The 25,952-nt window shown below is 48.3% G+C and overlaps 3 protein-coding genes across 6 annotated transcripts; 1 reads left to right on the top strand and 2 right to left on the bottom strand.

Annotated features, from left to right (window-relative positions):
• Positions 1-787: 787 nt before the first annotated feature.
• DRAXIN (dorsal inhibitory axon guidance protein) lies at positions 788-14,554 on the bottom strand. Of its 3 annotated transcripts, XM_074893102.1 has the most exons (8): positions 14,318-14,554; positions 13,788-13,875; positions 6,790-7,265; positions 5,311-5,498; positions 4,659-4,770; positions 4,210-4,299; positions 3,875-3,964; positions 788-1,863 (listed from the first exon to the last, which is right to left on the bottom strand). In XM_074893102.1, exons 3-8 carry the CDS (start codon positions 7,241-7,243, stop codon positions 1,751-1,753), a joined length of 1,047 nt encoding a protein of 348 aa, XP_074749203.1. In that variant the 5' UTR covers positions 7,244-7,265; positions 13,788-13,875; positions 14,318-14,554; the 3' UTR covers positions 788-1,750. The 3 variants fall into 3 exon arrangements, with proteins under 3 accessions (XP_074749203.1, XP_074749204.1, XP_074749205.1); XM_074893103.1 differs by lacking the exon at positions 13,788-13,875; XM_074893104.1 differs by lacking the exon at positions 13,788-13,875 and having other exon boundaries at positions 6,790-7,184.
• Positions 14,555-14,643: 89 nt separating this feature from the next.
• On the top strand, positions 14,644-21,297 carry MAD2L2 (mitotic arrest deficient 2 like 2). 2 transcript variants are annotated; one of them, XM_074892743.1, is made up of 9 exons: positions 14,644-14,707; positions 17,066-17,117; positions 17,344-17,462; positions 18,009-18,080; positions 18,975-19,075; positions 19,184-19,278; positions 19,381-19,454; positions 20,446-20,538; positions 20,825-21,297. In XM_074892743.1, the coding sequence occupies exons 2-9, from the start codon at positions 17,078-17,080 to the stop codon at positions 20,864-20,866; spliced, it is 636 nt and encodes a 211-aa protein (XP_074748844.1). In that variant the 5' UTR covers positions 14,644-14,707; positions 17,066-17,077; the 3' UTR covers positions 20,867-21,297. The 2 variants fall into 2 exon arrangements, with proteins under 2 accessions (XP_074748844.1, XP_074748846.1); XM_074892745.1 differs by lacking the exon at positions 14,644-14,707 and adding an exon at positions 15,203-15,279.
• A 423-nt stretch (positions 21,298-21,720) lies between these two features.
• LOC141953853 (F-box only protein 6-like) lies at positions 21,721-25,927 on the bottom strand. The gene is made up of 6 exons (XM_074892741.1): positions 25,874-25,927; positions 25,420-25,744; positions 24,667-24,793; positions 23,847-23,942; positions 23,380-23,515; positions 21,721-22,665 (listed from the first exon to the last, which is right to left on the bottom strand). The coding sequence occupies exons 2-6, from the start codon at positions 25,676-25,678 to the stop codon at positions 22,519-22,521; spliced, it is 765 nt and encodes a 254-aa protein (XP_074748842.1). The 5' UTR covers positions 25,679-25,744; positions 25,874-25,927; the 3' UTR covers positions 21,721-22,518.
• Between the last annotated feature and the right edge of the window lie 25 nt (positions 25,928-25,952).

The following is a 25,952-nucleotide window of genomic DNA, read 5'->3' as shown; positions in this document are numbered from 1 at the left end:
GTGCTGTAGGCAGAAATCTAAATAGCTACATCCAACTGAGTGGTAGGTTTTGCCTAAATGCTCCTTTACAAATTCCTCCTTTAGTGTACCTCCTAGCAGTGCAGGTGTATGCGGGTCAGAACTAATATTGCATTCATAGCATATCTCTGTAGTCATGACTGGGCACTCATCATATTAGAGGCATAAACTATTATGCTAGCAGCATTTGAGTGAACACACAATGTAGAGTGACACTACAATAGAAACAGGAGTGCAAAATGGAGATTTGCCTACCTAAATGGAACACGGGAGCTTAGGGGAGCAGCATAAAGAAGATTCTGACCACAGCACCAGGATTAATATTTCTATTCCTATAAAAAGTGTTATACATCTCCAGGTTCTTGAATATAAAAGGCTTCAGAGCTGTCTCCCACCAGAAGCCAGGGTATTGGGGTGTTAGCAGTAAAAAAGAACATCTTTACCAACTAACACTACTCCTGTTTAATACAGGTAGCCTCTGTTGCTCCAACATATCACTGAAGTCACTAAGTAGTAATATAAAGAAGTCTTAAACATCTCGATAGCTACACCAGGCAGAAACTGACTGTTAGCTGCAATCTGAGTGAGGGTACAAGGAAGCATGGACCACCAATTTGGGTAGAGAAATTTTTCTACCAAGTAGCGCAATTGCTCTGTGTGATTATCTGAAGTCATCAATGCTACCTGCTGGCCAGCTCCCTTATAAGCTTTCCTGGCTCCTACCACATCCTTAGGTTCAGTCAAAGAAGCAGAAGAGTTGCACAAAGGATATCTATCATATCTTTATTTACATATCATGGGAACACACATGCAACATGTCACAGGATTTACTACAACGGAACAGTCTGTCCCTATCTCCTGTTACCAAAAACTTTATTTTTGGCTCACTAGGAAAACTATCACTTCCCCAGAAAGCTCCTAAAAATAATCATTAAAAATAACAGACTTGGCAGGATAACTAAATGAGTGAGAGCTGCAGGCTGGATGTCTTGCCACATCCTTGCAGAAACCAGGTGGTTCTCCTGGAGCAAGGAAGGAAGGAAGGAAGGAAGGAAGGAAGGAAGGAAGGAAGGAAGGAAGGAAGGAAGGAAGGAAAGAAGGAGTGGGACTCGGTGGTCCCAAAGAAGGCAGGTAGAAAGTGGTAGTGTGTAACATCTAGGGAATATCTGTCTGTAGCAGGGAATGAGGGAGAGAGCAAGAGTTCTGTCAGAAGGTCCCCTCTCATCCAGACAGCCAGCTTCCTGCTGATCCATTTCCCAACTTTGATTCCATCTGGAGGCTACAAGCTTCTTATTCTCTAGGAACCTCTGACTCTTAAGGAGGATCTACCTTTCTTCTCAAGCAATAGTTAAGGAGTAATGTTTAAGCTCAAATCCCCTTTGGCCTGAAGGATCTTGCATATCCTCTGTTGAGAGGAGCAGATGAAACTGCAGAGCCTTTTCTTGCCAGGACCATCAGAACGGTAGTCATGATCATCTCTTACTAACCAGGGGAGGGGACCCAGCTCAATGACAGGAATGTGCTGAGGGAAGGGAGGGGGAATGCAGTCCTGATATGGAAAAGGCTGAGGCCACTCTATTTATAATTAACATGAGCTTCAGTCTTGTTGGAACCTGGCATGTTCAGAGCCTGCAGCTTCAGTCATTTGCTTGACTTCTTCCTCTAAATCCCATTGCTAGGTATAAACAGTGTGACCCCAGCTCCTGACCATCCAGGCAGGAGTCCCACCCTCCTAAACATTAATGAATGATCCCTGCTCTCCGTTGGCTGATTCGGGCTCCACGCAGCGCCCTTTCCTCCGGGTCACTCTTCGGTTCCGGTGGAATTTGGCATAACAGCGTAGCCCTATGGAAAAGACATACATAAGTGAGCAGGAGGGACCAGGGCTCACTACAGCAGTAACATCCAACAATTAGCTCTCAACCTCAGTTCCTGACAGAGCCTGCTGCAGCGGGGACAGTCCCAGGGCTGGGAAGCCTGGGCTGTGTCAAATGAGGTGGCAGAGAAATGCCTCACATGGGCAGGGCATATTGCTTTCTGGGCACCGCTGTTCTCTTTGGCTCACTGCTCTGGTGTGGGATTCATTGGCTCAGGCAGAAGGTTTCACTGGCTTCTTGAAATACCAATGAATTATCCTGATTGTTTCCAGTGATTTTATGGAAGCCCTGCTTGGTTTCCCCCTATTATTTCCCATTACTGTCTAAGTGATCTGTCCATTGGGAAATTACTATAGACTTAATGTGCAGCAGCAATGGCTGGGGAGCTCCCCTTGCTATTTATTTATCTGAAGCTTCAGGACGGGAAGGACGAGACTTTGAAGTGTTATTACTGGGAGGTCTGATCCGAAGCTCACTGCTGATCTCCTTCAGTTTCTCTGTTTTGGATGCTCGAAGTGCAGGGTCTGAAGGAAGCTATCTGATATAGCACTGATGAATACTAAGGGGGGAAAAAAGGCATTTTATTTGTAAAAAACACAAATACGTATTCTCCCATGGCAGTGGAAGGCAATGGGAGCCTCTGGTCAGGGTAACTCCTCCGTTCTGGCACCAATAGATTTATCTTTGGTGTCTATCATCTCACCAGAATGCGTAGCTAGTTGGGCCAGACAGGGTACAGCCTATGTGTAAATAATTCTCATGAAAGCCCTGATTTTCAGTAGCCCAGAATCTGGTCATTGGTGTTGGCAGGAGCTGATTTGATCATCCTAGAAACTGCAGTTCTTTTTACTTCCAGAGCAGGCAGCAGATAGCAACAGTGCCAGCACCCCCAGAGTGAGGGAAGCTGAGGATTTATAGCTTTTATAATGAGACAGCCCATAAACTGTCCTTGAGTACTTGTACACGGGAGACCCAGCCGATGTCACAGGTCACTGCGCAGCCTTTTGGAGTGCATGTCCCTAGGCTACGTTGAGACCCGCTACCTTGAAGTTGGGTTTCTGATCCTCATTACCAATCCCCTCAGGGCACTCTGGCCTCCCAGAAGGAGAGCACACAAGATCAGAGCTCTGCTCTTATCCAAGCATCTTGTCTATCTTATCTGGACCCTACATCTCTGGGGATCTTTTTAATGCTACAGAGGATGCACATTTGGCATCAACTTATAAGCTTAAGTATAAAGCAGGGCCGGGGGCAGCCCTCGTTAGTCTTGCAGACACAATTTTCTAGGCTAATCTATCAGAACATCATCTCTGATGAGGAACCTCCAAGTGTTACATGACACACCCAAGGTGAAGACTATCATTTAACATTGCAAGTCCAGAAAAGGAGTCTGTTTAACTGCGTAAAAAGGAGGTGAATGACCTGGTCAAAGTCACTAGGTACCTAACACAGGTCACAAAACTTGGCAACCAGAGTTTTGTTCTGGCAGATAAGACCCAGTGCCTGGCGCTGATCCTGAACATGCTCAGACTAGAAGAGTGCCTTTCAACATCTTCATAATGCAACTGTCTATTAAGGGCTGCTGTGGATTCTTCAGAAATAGTTTTAACAAAAGTCTGTGTCCTGCCCACACCTACTAAATTGCTACAAGTTCAGTTGAAATTAACTCAGGAAAGCCAAACTAGGCTTAAGGTCATGTAAAAGAAGAATAGTACTCTGTTTTTATAACCTGTGATACTTGAAAGCACCGATGAAGTGTTAATATATCGTGGCTTCTTCTGTTAGGTTTGTAGTTATCAGGCTTTTTCTTTTCAAGAGGGAGAACAAGATATCCCAGATGGCTCAATGGTCACATTGTGAGTCAGTGGCAAGGAAAGGCTAATAGCTGCAGAGCTTGGCTACGTACAGACTGCTATTCCAAGTCAAAGCAGCCAACTATGAAGCCAGCTGGAAAAGGGAGAGCAAAGATCTGAACTCACCTTCAGTGCACATACAGTCATCGTAACATTTGTTGTTAAGGCCTCGATTGTGTGGTTTGCAGAGGTGTTCACGCAAGTCGCAGCAAGAGCCTGCAACACAGGAACGAGGGTCAGCACAGCTCATTTATCCCCTTCCCTTGTAGGGCTACCAACACCCATGACAGTTCCATGGTACAGATATCATCTGTTTCCACAACATGCCTAGAGAGCCTCGCCCCTCCCTCTGCATATCACTTTCTATCAGTATTAGAAATCAGGATACTTGTACTAGAATCTGGAATGGATTTCAAACAATCTCATATTTAGAGAAATGACTCTACCAAGCTGATCCTGACCTGGGAGGCAGTCAAGGTGATGATCACATGGCTCTCCTTCAGCCGTCACAGTTTCATTTCCGCTGTTGGGGCTCTTACTGCGGCGTTTTTCTATGGAAAAAACCAGATGGTAACAGAAAATTTCATGCTAGTGTTTTTATTTTGGAGACTATATTGTTCTAGGGTAAAAACAGCCTCGAACTTCAAGAGTTTGAACTCTAAACCTTCATAGTCTAATCTCCTCCCTATTTCTCAACCCTCCATCTATCATTTTTTCTCTGCCCTCAAACTATGCATCCAAAATGAGAAACATTCTGAAACTGAGCACAAAACACAATCAGCATTAAGCTTTTTCTCTCTTTCCCCACCACTATGATCTGACATCCTTCAGCACATCTGCGAACACTAACCATGGGACAAGCCTTACAGAATAAATGACTTTTGGGAAAGAGGACAGGGAGGTTTAGCACCTTTCTTTTTAGCAGATGGCCACATTTCTGGTTTGAGATCCTCATAATCTGTCCAGTCAAAGAGTGCCATATCTAGGGTGGGCATCACATCCCCATCTTGCCTGAGGCGGGCCTGCAAACCACAAGAAACCAAAGAAACAACAGATTACACTTCTGTAGTGACACTGAAGTCTGCAAATCTTCCTGGTGCTTTTAGACCTTAAAAAGGCTTTATGAGTTCCCCCCCGCCTCTACCCCATCTTGTCCACTGGGAATTCTTGGCATCTCATTTTCAAAAGGGAAGAGCTTTCCCCTGTCACAGCTGAAGCCAAGAGAGAAGTTTCCATTCTTTCTATGTGAGGACAAAAGGCAAGCAAGGAGCATTAGGACATGCTGCCTCTCCAGCCAAGTGCTCCTACTGCCTCTCTGGTCCTCGAAGCTGAATGAAGATGGCTAGCTAAGGGGCAGGTAGGGCAGGAAAGAGAAGCAACTAAAGGAACCGTTTATGAAGAAGAGGTGTTTAAATGTCTCCATGCTTTTGAGGGAGGGCTTTAGTGTTAAGCAAGTATTTACCTCTAACTGAAAAAAAACCCACAACAAAAAACTGGACCTTATCTGCAGGAGATTTCTGTCTGCATCAAATGTACAGTGCAGTTGCCAGCTGTCTCTTTACCTGTGACCGTGGTGATGTGGCTGGAAGAACAGGAGGCTCTTCTGTGGAAACAGCTAGTTCAAGTGCAGTGATGAGAAGCATGGTGGGAGTCAGACTTGTAGCTTCCTCTGCTTGGAGGTTTTGAAACTGTTCTTCAAAGCTTTCAGGTTTCTTGTACAGGGAGCTTGGCCCAGCATCAGGAGTCTTCCCTGCAGAGGGCAACAGGTACAGTAGCATTAGCTTTCTCATCCCTTTTCTCTCTGTGTGGCATAGATTCGAGTCAAAGGAATTCAGATTTCATTCAGCTGCTGACCAGCGTGCTACCACCCTGAGCTGCTGTTTAGACCAGTGTAAAACAGAGTCATGTGCTATTAAAGTGATAGATCAGGTCCAGAGTATATGCATCTTGATTTTTACACACTTAAGGCATACATAATCATGCTTTCTTGAAGATATTTCTATCTCTTGCTTAAGAAGCAAAGGATTTCTTCTTCTGGTCTCAATAATACAAAAGGTACCTGTTTAACCATTTTTAAACCAATGGATTAAACTGCTGCAAATACCTGTGAACACATTCTCATTTGATTTTAGTAGTGGGTTACTTCAATTCAGCTCAAGTCAGGACCTACCTAACTTGAAATAAGAATATCTTCACAGTCTGATCCCTGCTTTTCCCAAGTATTAATTTAAATATAGACCTTAAGTTAAACCAAAGAAACAAGGCCTGTTTTGTTGTTTGCAAATATTGCTTCAAACCAGCTTTGTTGCATACTCTTCTGTATTGCTTAACATGAGTTGTTTAGTCAGTTTAGCTGGAACTCAAGGATACTGACACTCAGCCTGTCAAATAGTGTAGATTGACACAAATTGCCTGGCTTTAATAGAACTAAAGATTTACCACACTGAGCATACCATACCACAGAGACACACACCCACAACTTGACCTGCAAAGGAAAGCAATTCCAGTTAGAAACAAGCAACATAAAGTAATTAGTGCAATTTCACATGTGCAAAATTTATATTTTTGTAGTTCAGCATCAATATAGAAGAATACAAACTCTGATGAGAAGAAACTGATCTTCAAGTGAAGTAGAGGTTTTGTATTATTTCTAGTTCTGGTCATGTTTTGAAGTCAGTGGAGAGACTGAGCATGGCTTGGACACGTTCATAAATTGAACCATTTTCTAAAAAAAGCAAAAAAACAAAGCAGGCCACCCCAAAACAACCCCTCAAGTCCTAGGAACTTTCAGATCTCCCCCTGTAAGGCAAACAAGGTCATTTTCACAAAATTGCAGCCAGCAGTAAAAAACCTCTGGTTCTGGAGTTCCCCTTTTTTCTTGTGCCTCTTTTGTTTGGCAGATTTCTCCCCAGAGCAGGCACACATCCCACACCCTCCACACACCCATGTGGCTCAACCACAGCTGCATCTTCTTGCCCTCACACAAGTGACACTCATTTCAAGTGACCCAACAGCTTCAGCTTCCCTTGGAGCTCAAATACCTCTGTGGTGTTTCAGCCTGTCCCTGCGGCTGTGTCGCCGGTGCTCTCGGTTCTGCTTCTTTCCTCTCTCAGACCCAGGGGACTGGTTCTCCCTCTCAGGATATGGGAACTCAAAACCCAGGAACACCTCCTTATTCTGTTTCAGAGCTGCTGGCTGTCCCTCTGCCACCAGCTCTTCCACAGCTGGAGCTCCACTACCCATTCTGAGGGCCTCTTCTGCAGCCGGCCGCCCTCTAGAAGGCATGGCATGGACCCTCTCCTTCTTGGCCAAGCCATGCTTGTGGTGGTGCCCACTTCTGGGCTGCTGCTGCAGCCACATCTCTTGGTTTTGAAGGTGGTTGTTGTTCTCCGGGACATTTTTGAGCTTTGTGCCAGGGTCCAGGGAGACGGCAAGGCTGATGTCAGAAAGAACCAGCACACACAAGAAAAGAGAGAAAGTGGAAGAAGTTGCCATAATCCTGGGTGCTCTGCCTCACCTGCCATTAAAAAATAAGAAGAAAAAATAAGCAACCAACTTCTAGGAAGTGTAAAGGCAAGCAAGATTCAGATCTAGGTCACTTAGATGAAAACAGTTAGGGTGGCCAGAGCTGGAAGTGATTTTTTTTTCCCCTCCTTGGTTACCTCCTACTCTCCCAGCCCTGGTTACAGCAGCTGAGACACACGTGCAGGGCCTGCAGGGCTGAGAGGTCCCAGTTTCATGTGCAAATGAGGGCCATCAATCAGTAGGACATTTCCCTTTGATTCCTGACGAGCCCCCCTTCCCTCACATTCACAGCCTACCATCTGAGGGGCTGGGGAGGCCGGCTCCTGCAAGCCACAGCTCCGGAGCCGCCTACACAGCACCAGCTGTCTGGCCAGGGCTGTTGGCTGCCAGGTTGGCATCCTGGGCCTAGCTGGCACTGGCCCCTCCTCACAGCTGGTTTCCTTGCAATGAAGATGTCAAGATGAACAGAACTGGAGGCAGATGGCAGCCTCGCAGGACCAGCAACAGCTCTGAGCAGCTCAAGTCAGAGAGACATGTGCATACGGCTTCAGGGTGGCTGAAATTGGTCAAGGGAAGAAAAAGCACTGGAAATTTTGTCCTGATACCTCACAACATAGCAGGGAAACAAATCTGCTGTCAGCAGAGCAAGGGATGCTGGTCTAAAGATCAAGGGGCAGGGAGGCAGACTGAGTTTTCTCTAGGTTGTCCCACTTTCCCTTCCTGACCCTGCACAGCCTCATCCCATCAGGTGAGGCTGTCACTGGGAGGGCAATTTAAGTCCAAAGAACACCGAGACAGAGTCCCTCACCACAATTGCTGCAGACTATTCTCAGTCATTCTGCTTCACTGTAATATTTTTGAGAGTCTTCCTTCATCCCTGTGTTTGTGTTATGAGGCATGGCTTTGGGACATTGCACAAATCAGACATTTCTCCAGTTTGGTCATTTTCTCCTGTCCTTTCACACAAAACAGGGAAAGGGGTTTTCAGCATTTCCAGTGGAGCCTTTCACTCTGGGGTAGCTTTCTCAGAGTGTCCCTCTCAGGCTGGGCAGCATAAAGGCCTGTGACACTGACAGTGGAAAACCAGGCCTATGCTTACATTTGAGAAATACTGTCACAAAGTTAGAGCCACAGCTCTTCACTCAACCTCGTCCTCATCTTTCCTGCACCTCAGCTGCCAGTTGCACCTGATTTCCATCTGCCTGTTCACCAGGTGAATCACTTTGCTGCATAATTACAGTGGCTTATACTCCCTCCTACAGGTGCTTTGCTGCTTGACTGGCCATTGTCCCCTGTGAAGGGCAGCAGGTAACATCCTCTGAGGCCAATCTCAGTGCCTTTTTGGGGAGCTGACAGAAGACACCCTAAGAATAGCCTTGGCTCTTCCTTTCAATCTGAGACAGATGTGGTGTGTTTTGAGTCAGTGAAGCCTCTACCATCATAGAGGCCCCAGTCTCATAGAGCATTTGGGGAGTTTAGAGGGAGATATCTTCATCCTCTAACTGAAAAGCCTGCTCACTCACTAGCTGATTCTGCCTTTCCAAGATTCATCTCTGTTATGGCTCAGAGCCCGGGAGCAAATTTTCACCCTGGAAAGAGGTAGGCAGCACAGGGGCCTTCTCTTTAATGCGCTGTCTGAAAAGCGGGTCTTTCTACTGGCCACAAAGGACAACAAACTGCTATTTGAGGACTGATTTAGGAGGTGCCTGGTAGCTCATTTGCTGAAGGCAATAATACTATGAAATAGTATTTTATTGGCAGCTACCCTGGGACAAAGGAAAACCAGACTGACAGCTAAATCTATTAACAAAGCACTTGAAGTCCTGCTTCAAAACCAATGGAACAAACAGCAACCAAACAAAACCCAAGCTCTGCATCCACAGTCTTTGTTTTTTCCTCGGATTTTCTCTTTAAGAACCAGAGCAAACCAGCTGGATCAAGGCATCACTCAGAACAACTCAAAGAGCTAGAAACAGCATCTTACCTTTTCATCTGTAGGCAAAATACCAAGAGGAGAGAACAAGTGCAAAGAGAATGCGAGGCAGGTGTCTCCAATCTCACTCACACACAGACATGGGCCCTTTGATGGTGAACCTAACAGACACATTAGCTGCAGATTCTGGTTTTCAGCAGGAGCTAGAAAGCAGCTAAACGCTGCAGGGCAGTTAAACAGAAGGTCTTCTTCAAAGTGTAAGGGGCATTTATTTAAGCTGCCCAGCTGCCTTGTTGGCATCACACAGGATGAAAGTGCAGCTAGAGCACATGGGTTGCCTCATCTCTGCACTGGCTGAGAGGGCAGGCTAACGTGCTGTGTTACTGTGTCACTGGCAATCTTGCATTAGTAACACAGATAAATACCTCTACTGCACTGTTGTCGGGGGAGATCTGAGCTGTTTGTCAAATCAGAACAGTGCACGGACAAGTTTTGGTACCTTGGGTTAATGCAACACTGCTGTGCTAGAGGCACAGAAGTTCCATCCTTCTCTTAACCACTTGTTTCCATGCCCTGATCTATCTTTTACTTCAGAAACCTCTTCCTACCTCCTTTGTTTTTCTTACCCTACAGAAGCCATAAAGTTCACACTTCCAAAAGGCAGGTAGGTAACACAACAGCATCCCTAGTTCTCCTCGGTGTTCAGGTTCCTCAATGTCTGAACACCAAACTCCACCCTCTCCTCTGTCAGGACCACAGTCCACAGAAGATCACCATGCTAGCCCTGGGCTTGTTGGTCTGGGTGACAGCAGTGTTCTCCTGCTGCTGATGCACCTTTTCTGCAAAGGGTGAAATTCTGCCCTGAGACATATGAAAGACAGAAAGAAGTCTGGCCTTGTAAGATGTCTTTCCTAAATTGCTCTAAGACAAACACACATGTTACAACAAGTGCAGAATTCATCCTCTTCTTAGGGTTTGTATATTAATAAAGGAAATTGCTGAAGTACTCACCAACTTAAGCTGCCCCTGTAGTTCTTCACAACACCAGACCTACATCCTCCTTACTCCACCCAATGCCTTGCACTTCCTTTCTATACCCTCAGGATTATAAGCCACCTGCCTCTTGAGGTAGCAAATCTGCCTACTAACAAGAAAATGTGTAAAGCAAAGATAAGGTCTCAGAGCTACCCAGGGTGCAAGCTCAGGGCTGATGAGTGAGTTGCAGTGCTGTTTCTCAGCCACTATTTCTGATCCATTTTGGGTTAGTAGTGGATGGTCACAATCCTGTAAGGGAAATTAGGGGATTTTTGCATCCTAGGTAACTTTCCTTGAGGGCTGTCTCTTTCTCTGAACTCACTGATACAATTGCTATAACTCTGCTCTCTGCTTGTAATCCTGAAAAGCAGCCAGGGACTGAGTAGGTACACAGAAACTCAGGCATGTTTTCCCCTATAAATACAGTTATGTCACCTTGGCTCTGAAATAGGCTCTGAAACTGCCCCTGCTGCATTTGTTTTGTATTTGACAAAGCAGGAACATCAGATAATCTACATTCATTCACATATCTCACTTAAAACATGATACCTGACAGTCCTAGCTTTAACTTTTCACCTATGTTCTTCATGTCACAGCCAAGAGGAATGAAACTCTTGAACTGAGAAATAGAGAATATCAAGATCCCTTATCACCCCAGACCACAACTAATGCAGTTTGTCTGCTGAAGGGTTGAACCAAGCTAGACCCAAGCATGTATGCTGGGCCAGATTTCTCTTTGGCTCTGATAAGCTCAGACTTTGGCAGGCGTGCATAAAGATTTCCTGGACTGCAGACAATCCCAAGATGCAGCAATAGACAAAGTGTATGTGCATCTACATGGGTGTTGTGTGTATGTGCATGTGTGGCAGGGATGACAATAAACCCAGCTTCGTGTGCCAGGCTCCCTGTAAATAAGAAGCCATAGGGTGATGGATGGGCTTGGGAAGGCCTGGAGCAGATCGGACGGGGTAGGCTCTATGGTAGCTGACATGCAGAGAGCTGGCTGGAGCCAGGAGGATGGCATTGTGCAGATAAATGAGATTTCACTTCCCTGCTGGGTCTCCTTCCATCTGTTTTTCTGTATCTGGAGGCAAATGCTGGGAAGCTTCATAAACAATCTGCCAAGAGACCTTCCCATTTCAAAGGGCTCTCTCCCAGCTTTCTAGGGTCCCCCAAAGCAGACAGGTAATCTTATATGTACCCTTCTCTTTTCTTCCCTGGGGCAAAAGTAATAACACTTTTCTTCTCTCCAACATTTCTTGCCCACTCACTTTGTAAAGAATTTTTTTTTTGCTGCTGGCCCAGACATCCTTGGGGTGACAGAGTCCCCTGCTCACACATCTCCAGTCCCTTTGGGTCCCTCTTTGGAGCTGCCCTCCTTTCTTAGGCTTCCTTTATCTATCATCACCTTTCCTCCCTACCTTGCCTTTCATATTTATCTGACTCCACAGTTTCCTTGTCCCTCATGACTGTGTTTGGTGTGAGAGATTTCCCCTCTGCAGATGTTTAGGCTAGGCTACTTGAATCCTGCCACCACCCTTTGAAATATCTGCTTTCCTTTGCCTGTGTTGTTTTCTCTCACTTCTTGCCATCACCAAACAGCACTCCATTGTATGAAGGCCCAAATTCACTAATGCACTAATGGCACTAGTGGCACAAGAGACAGGACATCGAGATTCAGGCTCGCAGGGGGTTGAGTAGTGGCTGTAGCTGCCCCTGTGCCTCCACCAAGCACCTCCCTGGGGCAACTCATATCCAGCCACCACTTGAAATGGACTCCCTCAACATTAGTTGAAGGGCTGGAACTGGGACTCTGCTTTCGCTGACCCACTGGCCCAGGCAATCCCTTCCCCTCACCAGTCAGCTCTGGCTGACAGACTGCGCTCTGCCCTCCTAACCACCGAGGACAGAAGTGGCTTGTTCACATAGCACGACCCAGGAAATACTCTCTCCCGCAGCCCAGACTTGTGAGTAAGCTAGCAGTTTTGTACTTGGCAGTTAGTCACCGCTAAGCTCCAGCACCCTGGCTCTGATGAACACCGGACACCTTGCAAAGCCTTCAAGTCACCACATGCCTCTCCCCTTCAGCCACAGCCATGCCAGCCCTTCTCCTGTGCCCACCCTGACCTGCACGCTCTGCTGCTCTCGGTGTTGGTACCTGAGCAGGGGGGGGTACAGCACCAACACCCCCCAGGGACAGAGCTGCCCAGCAAGTCACCTTCTTGAAGGGGAAGAGGGGCACATGAATGAATATGCAGTACCCTCTGCTCTGCTTCCCTCTGGGACTTCACAGAGCGGCTGACACAGCCATCATAGGCGACCTGCTATCAGACTCTACTCTACCCAATAATGAGATTAAAATAGCAATGAGTCTGAGATTAGCATCCAAGATATAGTCGCTTGCTGTCAGCGCAGCAGAGAAGACTCTCCAGTTTAATGCACAATGCCTAGTGACAAATGAGACACAATCAATAGCAAAGGTCATTGCTCACCCAGCTGGAAAGCACCCGCCAGTGTGACAGGGAAGAATGGGGGCAGATTTGGCCCGATCTTCACTGGGGGCACAAGCGGATGTGTCCCGACTGGCAGAACAGTTAGGCTGTGCTTTCAACATTTTTCCTTGCATGTCATTCTCACTTTGAACCAAAATGTGTAGGATTAATGCCTCTTTCTGCAAGGGAGAGGAGATGGGAATACAAAACCATTTCCATTAAGCCCTCTGGTTGACGGAAGACTTCAGGTGTGAATTGGATAAATGTCACTTAAATCCTACGTGATGAATTACTAGCTGTAATAAGCAATTAGCTGATGCCAAATTGATTTAATTCAGAAACGAGATCTCACTTTTATCATCAGAGGAATAGCAGAGCACGGGTACTCAGGGGCTCGGTGCATGGCTCTGCAAACACAATGCCTGGGTGGGAAAAGCCTCCTGCACCCCTCGGCCACTTCCCGCAGCAGCTCTGGCTCAGAGCCGGGACGTACCCCTGGGGTGCGCGGGGCTCGGCGGGTACCTGCCAGCGGGCCGGTGCCTCTGTCCGAGGCCGCCTTGCTCTCAGGGAAGGGCAGAGCCATCTCGGGACGGAGCTTGCAGTAGCCCCCGAGGTAGCCGGGACCCGCAGCGGGGTGGTGGGGCGCAAGCCCCAAAGCCCGCTCCGCACCCCCCTGCGAGGTGCCCGGCGCTGCACACCGCGCCGAGGCGAGCCGGGCGGCGGGAGCGCCGGGAGTCCGCTCCCCGGCACGGCTGACAATGGGGCTGGCTGGAGGCTCCGCGCACCGGCCCCGCTCCGGGCTCGGCTCCCGCCACCCGAGGTACCGCGCACCGAGGGCGTCCCGGCGGCGGCAGCCTAGAGGCGGCGGTACCGGGGGTCCCCGTCACCCCCCGCCCTTTGTCTCCTCCGGGGCGCACGGAAAGTGGGGAAGGTGTCGTCCCCCCCCCCTCCCGCTCCTCCCCAATCCCGGTGAAAGCAAAGGGAAAGCAGCTCGGTGGAGCGCGCACCCCCGGGCTGGGCGCAAGGTGAGCGCGGAGCGGGCAGCGCTGCCTACCTGGGCGCAGCTCCTCGGTCTGGGCTGAGCCCGGCGGGCAGGGCCGGGCAGGGCAGCGGCTGTGCGTGCAGCGGGAGGGGAGGCAGGTCTGCCGGGGGGGCAGGGGGGTGTTCAAACCCGCGAGGAGGAGGAGGAGGAGGAGGAGAAGGAGGAGGAGGTGGAGACAGGGGGAAGGCAGTGGGGGAATGTGGAGAGGAACTGGGGACGTCGGGAATCCCGGGGGACTGGGGTGCATGGTACGGGGGGAGGTGGGGCTGGGAGGGGCTCAGGGGGTGCTGGGCGCGGGGACATGCAGGGGGTGCTGTAGGGGGGTGCCCGGTGCGAGGGAGGAGGAGGAGAAGGGGGCGGGGGGGGCGCGGGTGCGCAGGGTGCGCGCTCCCGCGGGGCGGGTGGCAGGAGCAGTCCCGGCCCCGGGTAGGCACCGGGGCAGACAAAGGACGGAGACAAAGGCGGGGCGACCCGGCCCGGGTGGGGTGGGGTGGGGTGGGATGGGGTGGGGTGGGGTGGGGTGGCGGCCGGGCCCCGCTCACCTGCACGGGGGGACGGGCCGAGCACGGTGCCCCCGGTTCCCCACAGGGGCTCCCCCGCGTCACGGTAACGGGACGGGAAACCGGGCTGGGGGAGCAGCGTCCCCCGCTCCCTGCGCCGAACACCCAGCCCCGCTGCAGCGGAAGGTGTCGCGGCGTGGGCAGCGCCGGCCGGGGACCCGCGGGGGGCGGCGGGTCAGCACCGGGCGGCGGGGACCGGCCCCCCCCGGCCGCTGCCTCCCGCCGCTGCCTCCCGCCGCGCCCGCTCCTCCCGCCGCCAGGGGGCGCTCGGGCCGCCCGCCGCTCTGACGTCACACGCCCGCGCCACCGCCCGGCCACCCGCGCGTGTGCGGCGGGGACGGTCGGGACGGCCGGGGGGCGCTCCGCGGGCCGGTAAGGGGAACCGGGGGTCCTCCGCGGGTCGGGGCGGTGGCGATCACTGGGGGTCCGGCGGGGGGGGAGCCCTGTCCCGGGAGGGAGCAGCGTTGGCCGCCCGGCAGCACGGGCTCAGCGCTGCGGGTAGCGCTCGTCCGCTGAGGAGCGGCGGGACCGGGGGGGGGGGAACCCACCCCTGCCCCGAGAGCCGCGCTCTGCCCCTCCGTCTGCCCGGCCGTTAGGGAAACCGGCGGACGAGGCGGCGGAGGAGCGCCTGGCCGCTCTCCTTCCTCTCCGCCGAAGCCGGGAGGCGGGCAGGGCACAGCGCAAGCTGGCGGGGGGGGGCCTGTGCTGGTTATTCTGGGCTAGCGCGGGAGCCCGCGTAGTAGTCACGGGCGCTTTGGAGGTAATGGATTACAAATGACATGGTGTCCCTGCCTTATTTGCTTCCCTTTTCCTCTGAAATCTCTTCAGTGAGGGATTGCTAGCTTCCGAAGAGCACCACGAAGGAAGTGCAGGCTTTCTTTTTCCTGATGTCTGCTCCTCGCTGCCCCTAGCCATCCCTCAGTGCTGGCTGTTACACCGGGAAGGTGGGGCGACTTTTTCTGCAAATTGACCTCACACATATAAGACAGCAAATACAAATGAATAAATGAAAGGCTTTTACCTGCAGTAATGCCCCAGTCAGTTACTCCAAAGCCTTAAGCTGAGGGAGTATTAAATATGTGATTGTTAGGCCTAACCTTGTGACTGTGTTGAAGGGTGGATCTCTTGAGATGCTGTTGCCTCACTGGGGCCTCTGGTTAAGAAAGGGTGATGTTTAGGCGAGGATGTGAACCTAAACCTTTAAAAACACAGATTCTTTATGCTACTCTGATACAGAAGATTTGCACAAATCTGAGAGTCACTGTGGCTGGGATGCTAGAGAGATGCTTAAGTATCTTAATTTTATTTATTGTAGCAGATCACTAATATTCCAGGAAGTCTTTGTATGCAGTGGTAAAATTCTGATTTTAAAAGGGAGAGAAGAGGAGCTGCTTGTTTTGAGAAGGCTGAAGTAATTCCCTGTAGATCTGAAAAACATGTTTGGTTGCACCTGAAGCCACTTGAAAATCAGTGGCTAAACAACTGATTGGAATGAGTGTGGCTTATCAGAGGTCTGGGAGACACCTGTGTTACGAGACAGCCGTGGTGCTCCTGGAGGCGTTTAAAGACATACACAGTTTACAAACAGCAGTGCTGCTCTTAGTGGTTGGAGTTTGCATGCATGCAGAGAGTATGGATAAAATAATGTAACAAGTTAAAATTTGGAATAGAAAGTTATGTACAGCGTAGCTTAAAACGTGTAAGGCACAGACTCCACTATTTAAGGAAAGCTGTTGGAAAGTTGAACCCCAGTGTTGGCTGTTCAGTCGTTGGCACATGGTATTCAATTTAGCACAGTAATGTGCTGCCCTTTATAATTGTCACAAATTTCAGGCTCCTCAGGGCAGTGGTCAGGGCACCGAGCCTGTCAGAGTTCAGGGAGCAGCTGGATGATGCTCTTAGTCATATGGTTTAGTTTTAGGTAGTTCTGCAAGGAGTAGGGAGTTGGACTCCAAGATGCTTATGGGTCCCTTCCAGCTCAAGATATTCCATGATTCTGTGTGACAAATTCTATGTTAATTATACAGCTGTGCAGGGTTTGGTTTCCTTGGGACTAGAGACATACTCCGAAGCTGCTGGTAGTGGACAGCAGATGAATACCTGATGCAGATCGTAGCCTGCACAAGCAATGTCTCGTGGTGGTGTTGTGAGAATAAACCCGTAAAAGTGAGAAGTTCTTGTGTTACGATAGAATATAGGGGTTAGAAAAGAAGAGGGGTATGTTCTAGTATGTTCTGAGAACATTTGCATGGTTTTAAAAAAAATGAAGCGTGTTCCTTGTGCTACTAAAAAGGGATTGCCTAAACTTTCCTGGGTCTTAGGAATCATGAATTCTCCAGTCCTAGCAAAATGCATCAAGAAGGGAGGGAGACAGCGAAGGACACACTTTCACTTTTTTTAAAAAATAAGACCCAATTTAAAAAAGCAGGAATTAAATTATGAGTAATCCATCAGTCTAAGGTATGAGCCAGAACACAGCAATGATAGTGTCTTCAGTTTTTGCACTACTGGTGATTTCTGATGATGTTGTTGGTTATGGAGGGTGCTTAAACCTTTCACAGAGGGCCCTGCGGGTTTGTCGTGGCAGTGTTCGTATGTGGTGGCTAGGCACAGAGGTCAGCTCCTTGGGTCTGAGCTCTGTGGTGCTAGGGAAGTGGATGGCTCCGTGAGCCGACTGTATTAATAATGTAGGAGCCAGAGGATAAACAGTATTTTTGTGATTACTTCCAGGTTCTGGGAAAGATGACCACTCTCACACGGCAGGACCTTAACTTTGGGCAAGGTAATGTGTTGTGCCAAACTGCAAACTGGTTTGCTTCCAAGGCTTCTTGTTGGCACATGAGCTTACAGGATTGTTGTTGGAGGGTTGCTCTATCCCTAAACTTCCTGCAGGTGAAATTTATGCGGGGAAAAATTCCTGAAAAAACAATAATTCCTATGAGTATGTGGTATTGCTCTGCATGCTTCCCCCGCTCCCTACTTCAGCATCCTTTACTTCTGTTTTTCAGTTGTTGCAGATGTTCTTTCAGAATTTCTGGAAGTGGCTGTTCATCTTATCTTGTATGTCAGAGAAGTTTACCCTATTGGGATCTTTCAGAAGAGGAAAAAATACAATGTACCTGTCCAGGTAGGAGATTTTCCTGGAAGCTGACAGCCATGTGGACGAGCAAAATAGCGGGGATCAGTCAACACTCACCAGAAACTAAATCACTTCCAGAGTTTGTTTTATTGTGCAAACTCATTTTTGAAGAGAACTTAGTTCCTGTCAAAGGGGGAAACAGCCCTGTAGCTGAGGATACAGCAGTACTCATGGAACAAGCAGATCATGGACAACAGTAGTAGAAGGCTTCCCCAGCTATGTGCCGTAAGGTAACATGAAAGCATGCTTCCTAGGAAGTAGAGACGGTTGGAATATCGTATTCCCAATATGCTATTGTGGGTATATAGTCCCAATATACTACAGCTGTGTGGGTACAGTGATCTGCCTCAGCTCATTAACCCTTCCATGAAAGAATTACTGGTTTGAATGGGCAACTTAGTGGTGAAAAGTGCTATTTGAAGCATGACTCAAGTGCCTTGTAACACACTGGTGCTTCCCTTTAAATGTCCCCATTTAACATTGTCCTGGTTTGCATCAGGGCCCAGCTCTGACTGTTCGCTGTATTTGCTGCAGATGTCCTGCCACCCGGAGCTGAATCAGTACATCCAGGACACGCTGCACTGCGTGAAACCGCTGCTTGAGAAGGTAAGGTCATACCAGGGACCTGGGCAGAAGTACTGCAAGTGGTTTTGATAGAAAGTAAGAGAACATAAATAACGGTCTTTGTTGCAAAATTATTTACAAATTTACCATATACAGTATACTAGCTGCTAACCAAAATAAAAATAACATCCCAAATCTGTCCTTGCAATTAAGGCCCTGCCTTGCTGCTTATCACTGGCATTTAGTTGCAGCTAATGCACACATGTGAGGATACACATGTATATATTTTCAGTTACATCATCCTACATGTTAACTTAACGTTCTGCTTCTGAGTAATTTTAAGCACTAATCTGGCAGAATAGTTTGAGTGGTTTGCTGTAAGCCAGCAAGCAAAGGTAGGTTTGAACTAGGTTTTGTAAGAGAAAGGTGTGACCATGTGAAACATTTCAGGATGTAGGATGCTGGCAGATTTTTCACCTCTGCTGTTTACAGACGACCTTAACACACATTTAGAGAATGGGAACAGGTCAGTTTTACATTGTGGTAGTACAAAGCTGCTGTATTTGGCCAATGGTCTAAACATATCTTAACCTCCTCATCATTGTCCATTCCTGAGTGATGCAATGAGATGGCTCTTTGTACATCTCCCCCTTTGTTCCAAAACAGTATCTAGGGAAATGTACTATTTAGTGCACTTCACCTCCCTAGGCCTTAGCAATAAACTATCAGTTTAACATCTAGCACGAAATGGCTTTGCAAAAGTATTTTTTCTGATCAGTAAGAATAATCTGACATTGCTCAGGCTTTGGGTAACTGCTAGTGCTGTGAGCCACAGCAAATAAGCATACTCCCGCTTTATGAGAAGTACGTGAAGCACGGTGGGGGCAGAAGACAGCTTGTTTTAAGGAAGGGATTTTTCTATCTTTGTTCTTGCAGAATGATGTGGAGAAAGTTGTAGTTGTAATCCTGGACAAAGAGCACCACCCTGTGGAGAGATTTGTCTTTGAGATCACCCAGCCGCCTCTTCTTTCCATTAGGTAAAGTTTCCTTTGCTCCAAGCCCTGCCCCTGCGGAGGTGTTCTGGAAGCAGCTCCCGGCCCCGGTACTTTGCTGCATGCCAGTAACAACTGCTGTCTCCTCAACAGTTCGGAGTCCCTGCTGTCCCACGTGGAGCAGTTACTGCGTGCCTTCATCCTGAAGATCAGCGTGTGCGACGCTGTGCTCGACAACAATCCCCCAGGTAAGCGCCAGAGCACGGCGCTGCCTGGCCTGAGCCAGGAGGTAGTGCCTGGTCCTCTGGCAGTCGGCCCCCGACCCGCAGTCCACCGCCCTTCTCTTACAGGGTGCACCTTCACGGTTCTGGTTCACACACGGGAGGCTGCCACACGGAACATGGAGAAGATCCAGGTGATAAAGGTGAGTGGTAGCTTTGCCTACCTGACTGCAGAGCTGGAAATTGCAGAGTTTTGGCACCTCTAGGGTTAAGGCCGCGAGATATTTTGAGCGTACGTTAGCTTCACGTGATGCGCTTCTCAACTTTGCTCTGAATGCGTTAAAATGGTTTACGCTGGTGACTGAACGCATTCGCCACACACCAGCCGTGATTGCAGACAATAGCTGCTTCAATGCCTCAATTAGATTGTAGTAGTTCTTACTGCATAATGCTTACTGTCACTTAAAAGTACTCCAACACATAGAGTAGGTACTTGAATTGAATCAACAACAATGAAAAAGCAGCCCTTGTCCCACATCCACTGCGTGTGGATGGCTGATTCTTTATAAATAGCAAGGAAGACTAAGATTCAAGTAAGTAGTGGGTTTTGGGTGCACAAATACATTTTATCTCACAGGAGAGTGTGTGCAGATCACTTTTTAAAGCAAGATTTTGTTAAGAATCCTTGCTTAGGTACAGGGGAACTTTCTTCCCCGAGCCGAGTTATTTTGGGTGTCCCAAAGCACAAGAAATAAACCTAGTAAAGTATAAAATTGTTTCAAAATGGAAGTCTGCTCTGTACTGCTTAGTAATGGAACAGGTAGTATAGTAGGCCAACCTGTAAAGTTGCAGCAGGACAGAAATCCGTGCCCTGAACATTTTGGAGTTGCAGTAAAATACTGGTATAATGAATGGAACATGCTAGCTCAGGACAGCTCTGAGCAGATCTTTTAAAGAAGTGAGATGTCACCTTTGGAATAACTAAAGCAGGTTAATGTTAGAGTTTGATGCTGTAACTGTCTCAGGGCCAAGTGTGTAAGTGTTAAGTTTTGCTGTTAGGAAAGGTTTGAGTTACCTGTTCCTTCCCTCAGCTATGGGATCTCTCGTTCACTTAATGCTGACCTAGTGCCGAGAAGAGCTCACCTTACAGTCTGCAGCCTCTGCAAATAAAGCACCTTGTGTTCCTGCCCCTAGGACTTCCCGTGGATCCTCGCTGATGAACAAGACGTGCACATGCACGACCCCCGGCTTATTCCCCTGAAAACCATGACATCTGATATCTTAAAGGTGAGTAGAGCACTGTGGCCCAAGAGGTGGCTGAAATTGCATCTAGTTCTAAGCTTTGTCTACTCTGATGCCAGCTCTGCAGTTTTCTGTGGGGTAACAATTCTAATACTGCTGAGCAGTAGCTTAGTCTTGGAGATGCCTGTGCCAGTACTCAAAACAGGGCAAGACTCCCCATCATAAAATAGGAAACCTGCTTATGGGGGAAGGTACAAAATCCTCTTACTTAGCCTGTCGCAGACGTTTTTTCCCGTATCAATCAGAACTGATGGTTGTTTCTCTCCTCCAGATGCAGCTATATGTAGAAGAGCGAGCCCACAAAGGCACCTGATTTCAAATCTTCCTTGCCTTCATCAGATCTTCCAGTGGAATAAGATCTCTCACAAACCATACCTTGATAACCATCTCCTCAGCTGGCCTTCTGGGTGAATGTAGAGCAGCTGCTGCCTCTTTATTTCAAGTGCTCTTACCACTGTACATAGAACTGACTTGGAATGTGGAGCCAGAGCCTGTTCCCATGTACCCTCGTGTGAGAGTGAGTACAGTGAATCCCTGGGGCAGGACACGGGCAGCTGCAGTCAGAGCTTTGTACAAATCCCGTTCTCACCTTAACTCCATTGCGCACTGGTAGCGCCATCCAGCGCTCTGCTGTGTGCTCCACCCTGGCAACGGGCTCCTACCAAGGGGGAGTGAGGCCTTACGGAGTGTCTGTCCACTGTGACTGTCCCAAGTAGTCTTCAATAAATATTCAGTTTTACCCCAGCTGAACTAGGCTGAGTTCTGTCCAAACCAGCCTCCCCCCTTATGCAAGGAAGTATTTTACGTGGAGCTTCCACCACTTTTCCGTACCTTTTCTGGAACATATGTGGAACCTGTCAATCCCTGTGAGCGGCCCTACAGCCATGGTCTCTCCCCCTTCCATGGCAGAGCTTTCACCCACAGGTGACATTTGTTTGTCCAGCAAGGACACTTGCCAAACATCCTGCTCTTAACAGAGAACAGACAAGGGAAACAATGTGAATTCTACACCTATCAAAGGAGATGGAAGAAGGCCTTAGCGTTGGCTCTATGGTACAGGAGTAGAAGACATGGTTCATGGTATTTGAGCTGAGCTTGTGGTCAGACAGTTTGGTAAGAGCCAGTAGAGTTGCTTCCTCTGAGTAAAAAGTACAAGAATACTATCAATCAAGGTTGTGCACTGCTTTAATATTTTATATAGGGTTAAACTCTTCAGTACAAACCAAGTACTGTGGTAGTAGTAGTAGTATGGAAAAAGCCCAGCACAATCAAAAGGCACTTATGTGTAGCCACCCCAAGGGATTTCTGTCTCCTTTTTCTCCAGCTCTTTATTCAAACAACGATGGGCTGTATTTGGAGAGGGAAGGCCTGTACCATTTTGATCATATACACTTACAGAAAGGGTAAGGAATTAAGAATCAGTGACACAGCGTTCATGAAAAAGGGTTGAGTTTCCTTATGCTATGAAAGGTCTGATGTGAAAGATACATGTTTTTATACATAATTAAACTGAAACAGGAGAATAGCGTACAAAACAAGTCTCTCTGTAGCCGAGTCCTTGAGGACAGCATTGATAAATCTGAAATGAAAAATTTTAGACTTATCTTTCACAAGTTCTATAAACAAGAAAGGGTTTCTCTTTAAGACCTGGTGTTTGGCTGTAGCACCAGGACATATTAACTAGAAAAGACACATTTAATTGTCCTCATCTTTCTCCTGTGGAAGGGCACTAGTAATTGCAGTAACATCCATGGTACAGGAGGATGAATGATGAAGACAGAAGTCCTTCCAAAGGGGTGGGCCTGCAGAAGTTCTGCTGTGAACAAGGAGAACTGGCTGCTTGTATTTGAGATCAACAGTGCAAGACAAAGCTAGGACGCTCACCCAGAGAGTACAGACAAGTAAGTGCACCTGAGAGCACGTGGTTACAGTCCTGAGGTAAAAGCAAACGCTTCTGTTGTGCCTTCATACACACGTCAGGGGCCCGATGGTGATGCTGCTGTTAGTCACTCGCACCCCGTACCATCCTGCCCAGAACTGGGTGTCTTGGCCCCCGTGCTGAAACCAGATGTAACGAACTCCAGCGGGGTAATTCTGGAAGGTGTGAGAAATCTGGAGAGAAAGAGGAAAATTCCTCTTAATTTGCCTGAATAACCAGCACTGACCTGTAAGCTTGGACAACTACAGTACACGAGTCTTGGTCTTGGGGAAAGCTCACAGCTTCTAAGATATCTTTTTTTGAGAGTGTGTCATACCCCTTTGAGGGACAGGGACAAAAAGCCTCTCTCATTCAGCCTTCTGCCCTAAAATCCTCCCCGGGTCAAACGTAACATTAACATTAAGCTTGATTCTTAGTGCGTTTGTCATGTAAGCAGCAATGTAATGGGGAATCTACAGCCAATCAAACCAGTTCAGCATGTTTAGCAGTTAAGAAAAGTAGTGTCTGTTAATACTTTAAATTACATCCATGCAGTAGTTTTAAAACAAAGCTTTTTGATCCAATAAAAACAAGAACCATGCTCTTGTAACTTAGTTATTCAGACAAAAACTCAAGTGAAAACTAGAAACAAAGAGACTGAGCTAAAAAAACCCCACAGAAGCCCGGGGGATACTTTTTAGAAAAGCGTGGGCACCTACAAACCAAACGTAGTTCTTTCATGGCACTACTGCTTCTTCAGCATTGCCAACAGCAAGGACTTACCTTTTGTATGGAATAGAGGAAGCTGAAGAGCAGAGAAAGAAGGTCCAACTTGGGACTTGCGGCCAAGTAAGACTTGCAAGGTGGAAGTGTCACAATACTGATGTAAAGCTGTTGCTGCTGCTTACCTCTCTCCAGGCTGCATCGTTCCACTGCTCTATAACCACGGGCTCGGGGTGGAACTCGTCAAGGACAATGTAGTCTTCAGAAAGCAGCCTCACCGTAAGCTCATAGCGACAGCCACAGTCAAATCTGGCAGCGTACCTAGAGAGGCAGGGAATATCAAGGAGCAGGGTTGTGTGTACAGCGTCTTCTTTAGTGTTCAAAAACAGTCTTCAAGGGGATCCCTGTCTGCAGAGGGAAAGGACTGTCACCCCCATAGCTATGAAGTTCTAAAACCTCCATCTATCCTGCTCTTCATAGGATTGCCACCTCTTTACAGCCCACTGAATAAACTTAGATTTAGCTTATGCTTTACTCAAGAGCTACACCTCCCAAAAGATAAAGAACTAATTTTATAGTGTGAAAAGCTTCAGAGGCCTAGCTTATCTCTAGGCCAATGCCAGAAATTCTAGTTTTCAGTGCATACGCTTACCAGTCCTTGACTACAATTTCAGGCCGTTTCTCATCCATCAACTGATTCCAGTATCCTTCTTTCTGCAGGGTAATGAGTTGAGACTTGAAGCATGGCCTGCAACAGCAATAGAATTATTCAAGCTTCACAAAACACATCTCTTCCCTCTCAAGGTCCACACCGCTTGACACCTTTACTCTTACCAAAAGTCACCCAGACCTCAAAAGCACGCAAGGCTGACACGGCTAAGGCGTGGTTTTTTCTGTAGCCAGAACAGACAAGGAAGTGAACTGATTAGCTTTGCTCCCAGATAAGAGGAATAGTTACCTACAAGCTGGATTAAGAGGGGTCCCTGTGCTCGTATAGCATACATACATTGGTAACAGGAAACTACTGTTTAATGGACGTAAAAGCAGCGAACCCTCCTCTGTTGACAGCTTTTATTGCAAGCTGTTAACATGACAAACACACCCACCCCCTTAGAGGTTACAGAGCTGTGACCTTGTCAGGTAAGCGCATCTGATTAGCTTGCCAAACCTCAACCTTTGCCCACCACCTTTGGTAGAACAGAGATCCCATGTGGATTATCACGACTATAAAAAAGTTACAGGAAATTCCTGGTAGGGACAGAGGAATTTAGCATGTGCTGCAATTAATTTTTTAGGAGTACACCTGTCTCTTTAGACTAACTAGTATAAAAGGTTAATTAAGCTCCTTCCTTTTCCTCACAGATGGGCTAAGGTTCAGTGACCTGCTTCAAGCCTTCTAACTGCAGTGCCTTTGCAGACAGACAGGAGGAAGTAGATCTCCCAGCTCCAGATTACTGGAATCCAGTTCTTACCCATATGAAGTGACAAAGTATTTTTGTACTCTGGGGTTTGGCATGCCTCTTCCATGAGGTCCAGGCAGATCCTCAATCTTCCATTTATCCCCATCATTATTATCAAGTTTCCAGTGCTGAAAGTCTTCTAAAAACACAGATATCAAAGCTGAGTGTTAGGACCTCATCTCAGTTTCCAGCAGTATCTCCACTTTTGTTAAAGAATCAGCTACAGAAGAAGGGTAGGAACCCACTTTGAGTTTTTCAGAGACAATGTGTTTTTCCTACAGCTGGAAGTAACTCCTGTCTTTACTTTTAACGTGGCTGTCAGCAGCTAGGACAATAGGCAGCAACTTTCTGACCACATCAGAAACTCATAATCAGTAATAAAGGGGAATTACTGTAGTCATATGAGTCCCATCTTTGACAACAAAAATTCCCCAGCTGCTTCAGCGTTTAATCCCAATACCCAATAGTTTCATTACCATATTGTACTTGCTGCGCAAGTTAACCCTCGCTGTCTGCAGTGCTGGGGCCTTAGTGACTCCAGTGATGTTTCTGGTCACAACCACTGGCAGGTATTTACCAGTACATCCTTTATCTCTACTTTATCTGCTGTCCCCGTAGTTTTACCGCGTATGCTTACTGGTGGATGTGACCCAGCAGAGCTCCATCAGTAGCTGGGCAGTCCCACACCACCAGCACTGCTTGAGTAATGACTCATTCTGACTGTTAGGAAACTCTTAGCCTTCTACTATAAATAATTAAACAAACCTTCAGCACAGGAGTTTTTGATTAAGTTTCTCTTCAGGTTGCAGAGTAGATAGAAGATCTTCCAGTCAGAGATGCTTCTGTCCAAATTCTGAGCGTAAAAGCCCTTGCGCTGGCACTTGCGCTTCCAGAGGGTGGTGAGATCCACCACGTCCCGCCACTGGGCGCAGACCAGGCGGCAGCTGCGCAGCAGGTCCCGGGCGGGCAGCAGCGAGAGCAGCTCCACCAGCACATCCTCGGGCAGGTCGCAGATGGTTGTCATCGCAGGCCCACGGCGTCGGTGGAGGAACACGCGATGGGAAAATCCTCGGGCGCCGGCAGCACCGAGCTTCGGGAAAGAAGCACAAGAGTTGGTTACCAACAGAGCTACGCGACCAACCGCCTGCGCCCCCGCGGGACGGGGTCGGCCCCGGGGAGCCCCGGGGCTGCGCGCTGCCCCCCCCACTCCCGGCCCCACCTGGGCTCCGCCCGTCTGCGCCCTCCGGACACGGATGTGAGGCGGCTCCGGCCCTTCCGCAACGGGCGGGGCGCGGGGC

The sequence above is a fragment of the Strix uralensis genome, chromosome 23 (assembly GCF_047716275.1).
Source record: "Strix uralensis isolate ZFMK-TIS-50842 chromosome 23, bStrUra1, whole genome shotgun sequence".
NCBI lineage: Eukaryota > Metazoa > Chordata > Aves > Strigiformes > Strigidae > Strix > Strix uralensis.
The sequence above is the reverse complement of the archived record's forward strand: the minus strand, read 5'-3'. Positions and strand labels throughout refer to the sequence as shown.

What these genes read in the sequence shown, in the direction of transcription:
- MAD2L2 (XM_074892743.1), top strand. Translation starts at nt 17,078, where the DNA reads ATGACCACTCTCACACGGCAGGACCTTAACTTTGGGCAAG. An exon ending in AATACAATGTACCTGTCCAG is followed by an intron (nt 17,463 to 18,008) that starts GTAGGAGATTTT and finishes TATTTGCTGCAG; the next exon opens with ATGTCCTGCCACCCGGAGCT. An exon ending in GCTCGACAACAATCCCCCAG is followed by an intron (nt 19,279 to 19,380) that starts GTAAGCGCCAGA and finishes CTTCTCTTACAG; the next exon opens with GGTGCACCTTCACGGTTCTG.
- LOC141953853 (XM_074892741.1), bottom strand. Translation starts at nt 25,678, where the DNA reads ATGACAACCATCTGCGACCTGCCCGAGGATGTGCTGGTGGAGCTGCTC. An exon ending in CAAAAACTCCTGTGCTGAAG is followed by an intron (nt 24,794 to 25,419) that starts GTTTGTTTAATT and finishes CTGTGTTTTTAG; the next exon opens with AAGACTTTCAGCACTGGAAA. An exon ending in ACGATGCAGCCTGGAGAGAG is followed by an intron (nt 22,666 to 23,379) that starts GTAAGCAGCAGC and finishes CTTTCTCTCCAG; the next exon opens with ATTTCTCACACCTTCCAGAA.
- DRAXIN (XM_074893102.1), bottom strand. Translation starts at nt 7,243, where the DNA reads ATGGCAACTTCTTCCACTTTCTCTCTTTTCTTGTGTGTGCTGGTTCTT. An exon ending in CAGGCTGAAACACCACAGAG is followed by an intron (nt 5,499 to 6,789) that starts GTATTTGAGCTC and finishes TGCCCTCTGCAG; the next exon opens with GGAAGACTCCTGATGCTGGG. An exon ending in TCACCTTGACTGCCTCCCAG is followed by an intron (nt 3,965 to 4,209) that starts GTCAGGATCAGC and finishes CCTGTGTTGCAG; the next exon opens with GCTCTTGCTGCGACTTGCGT.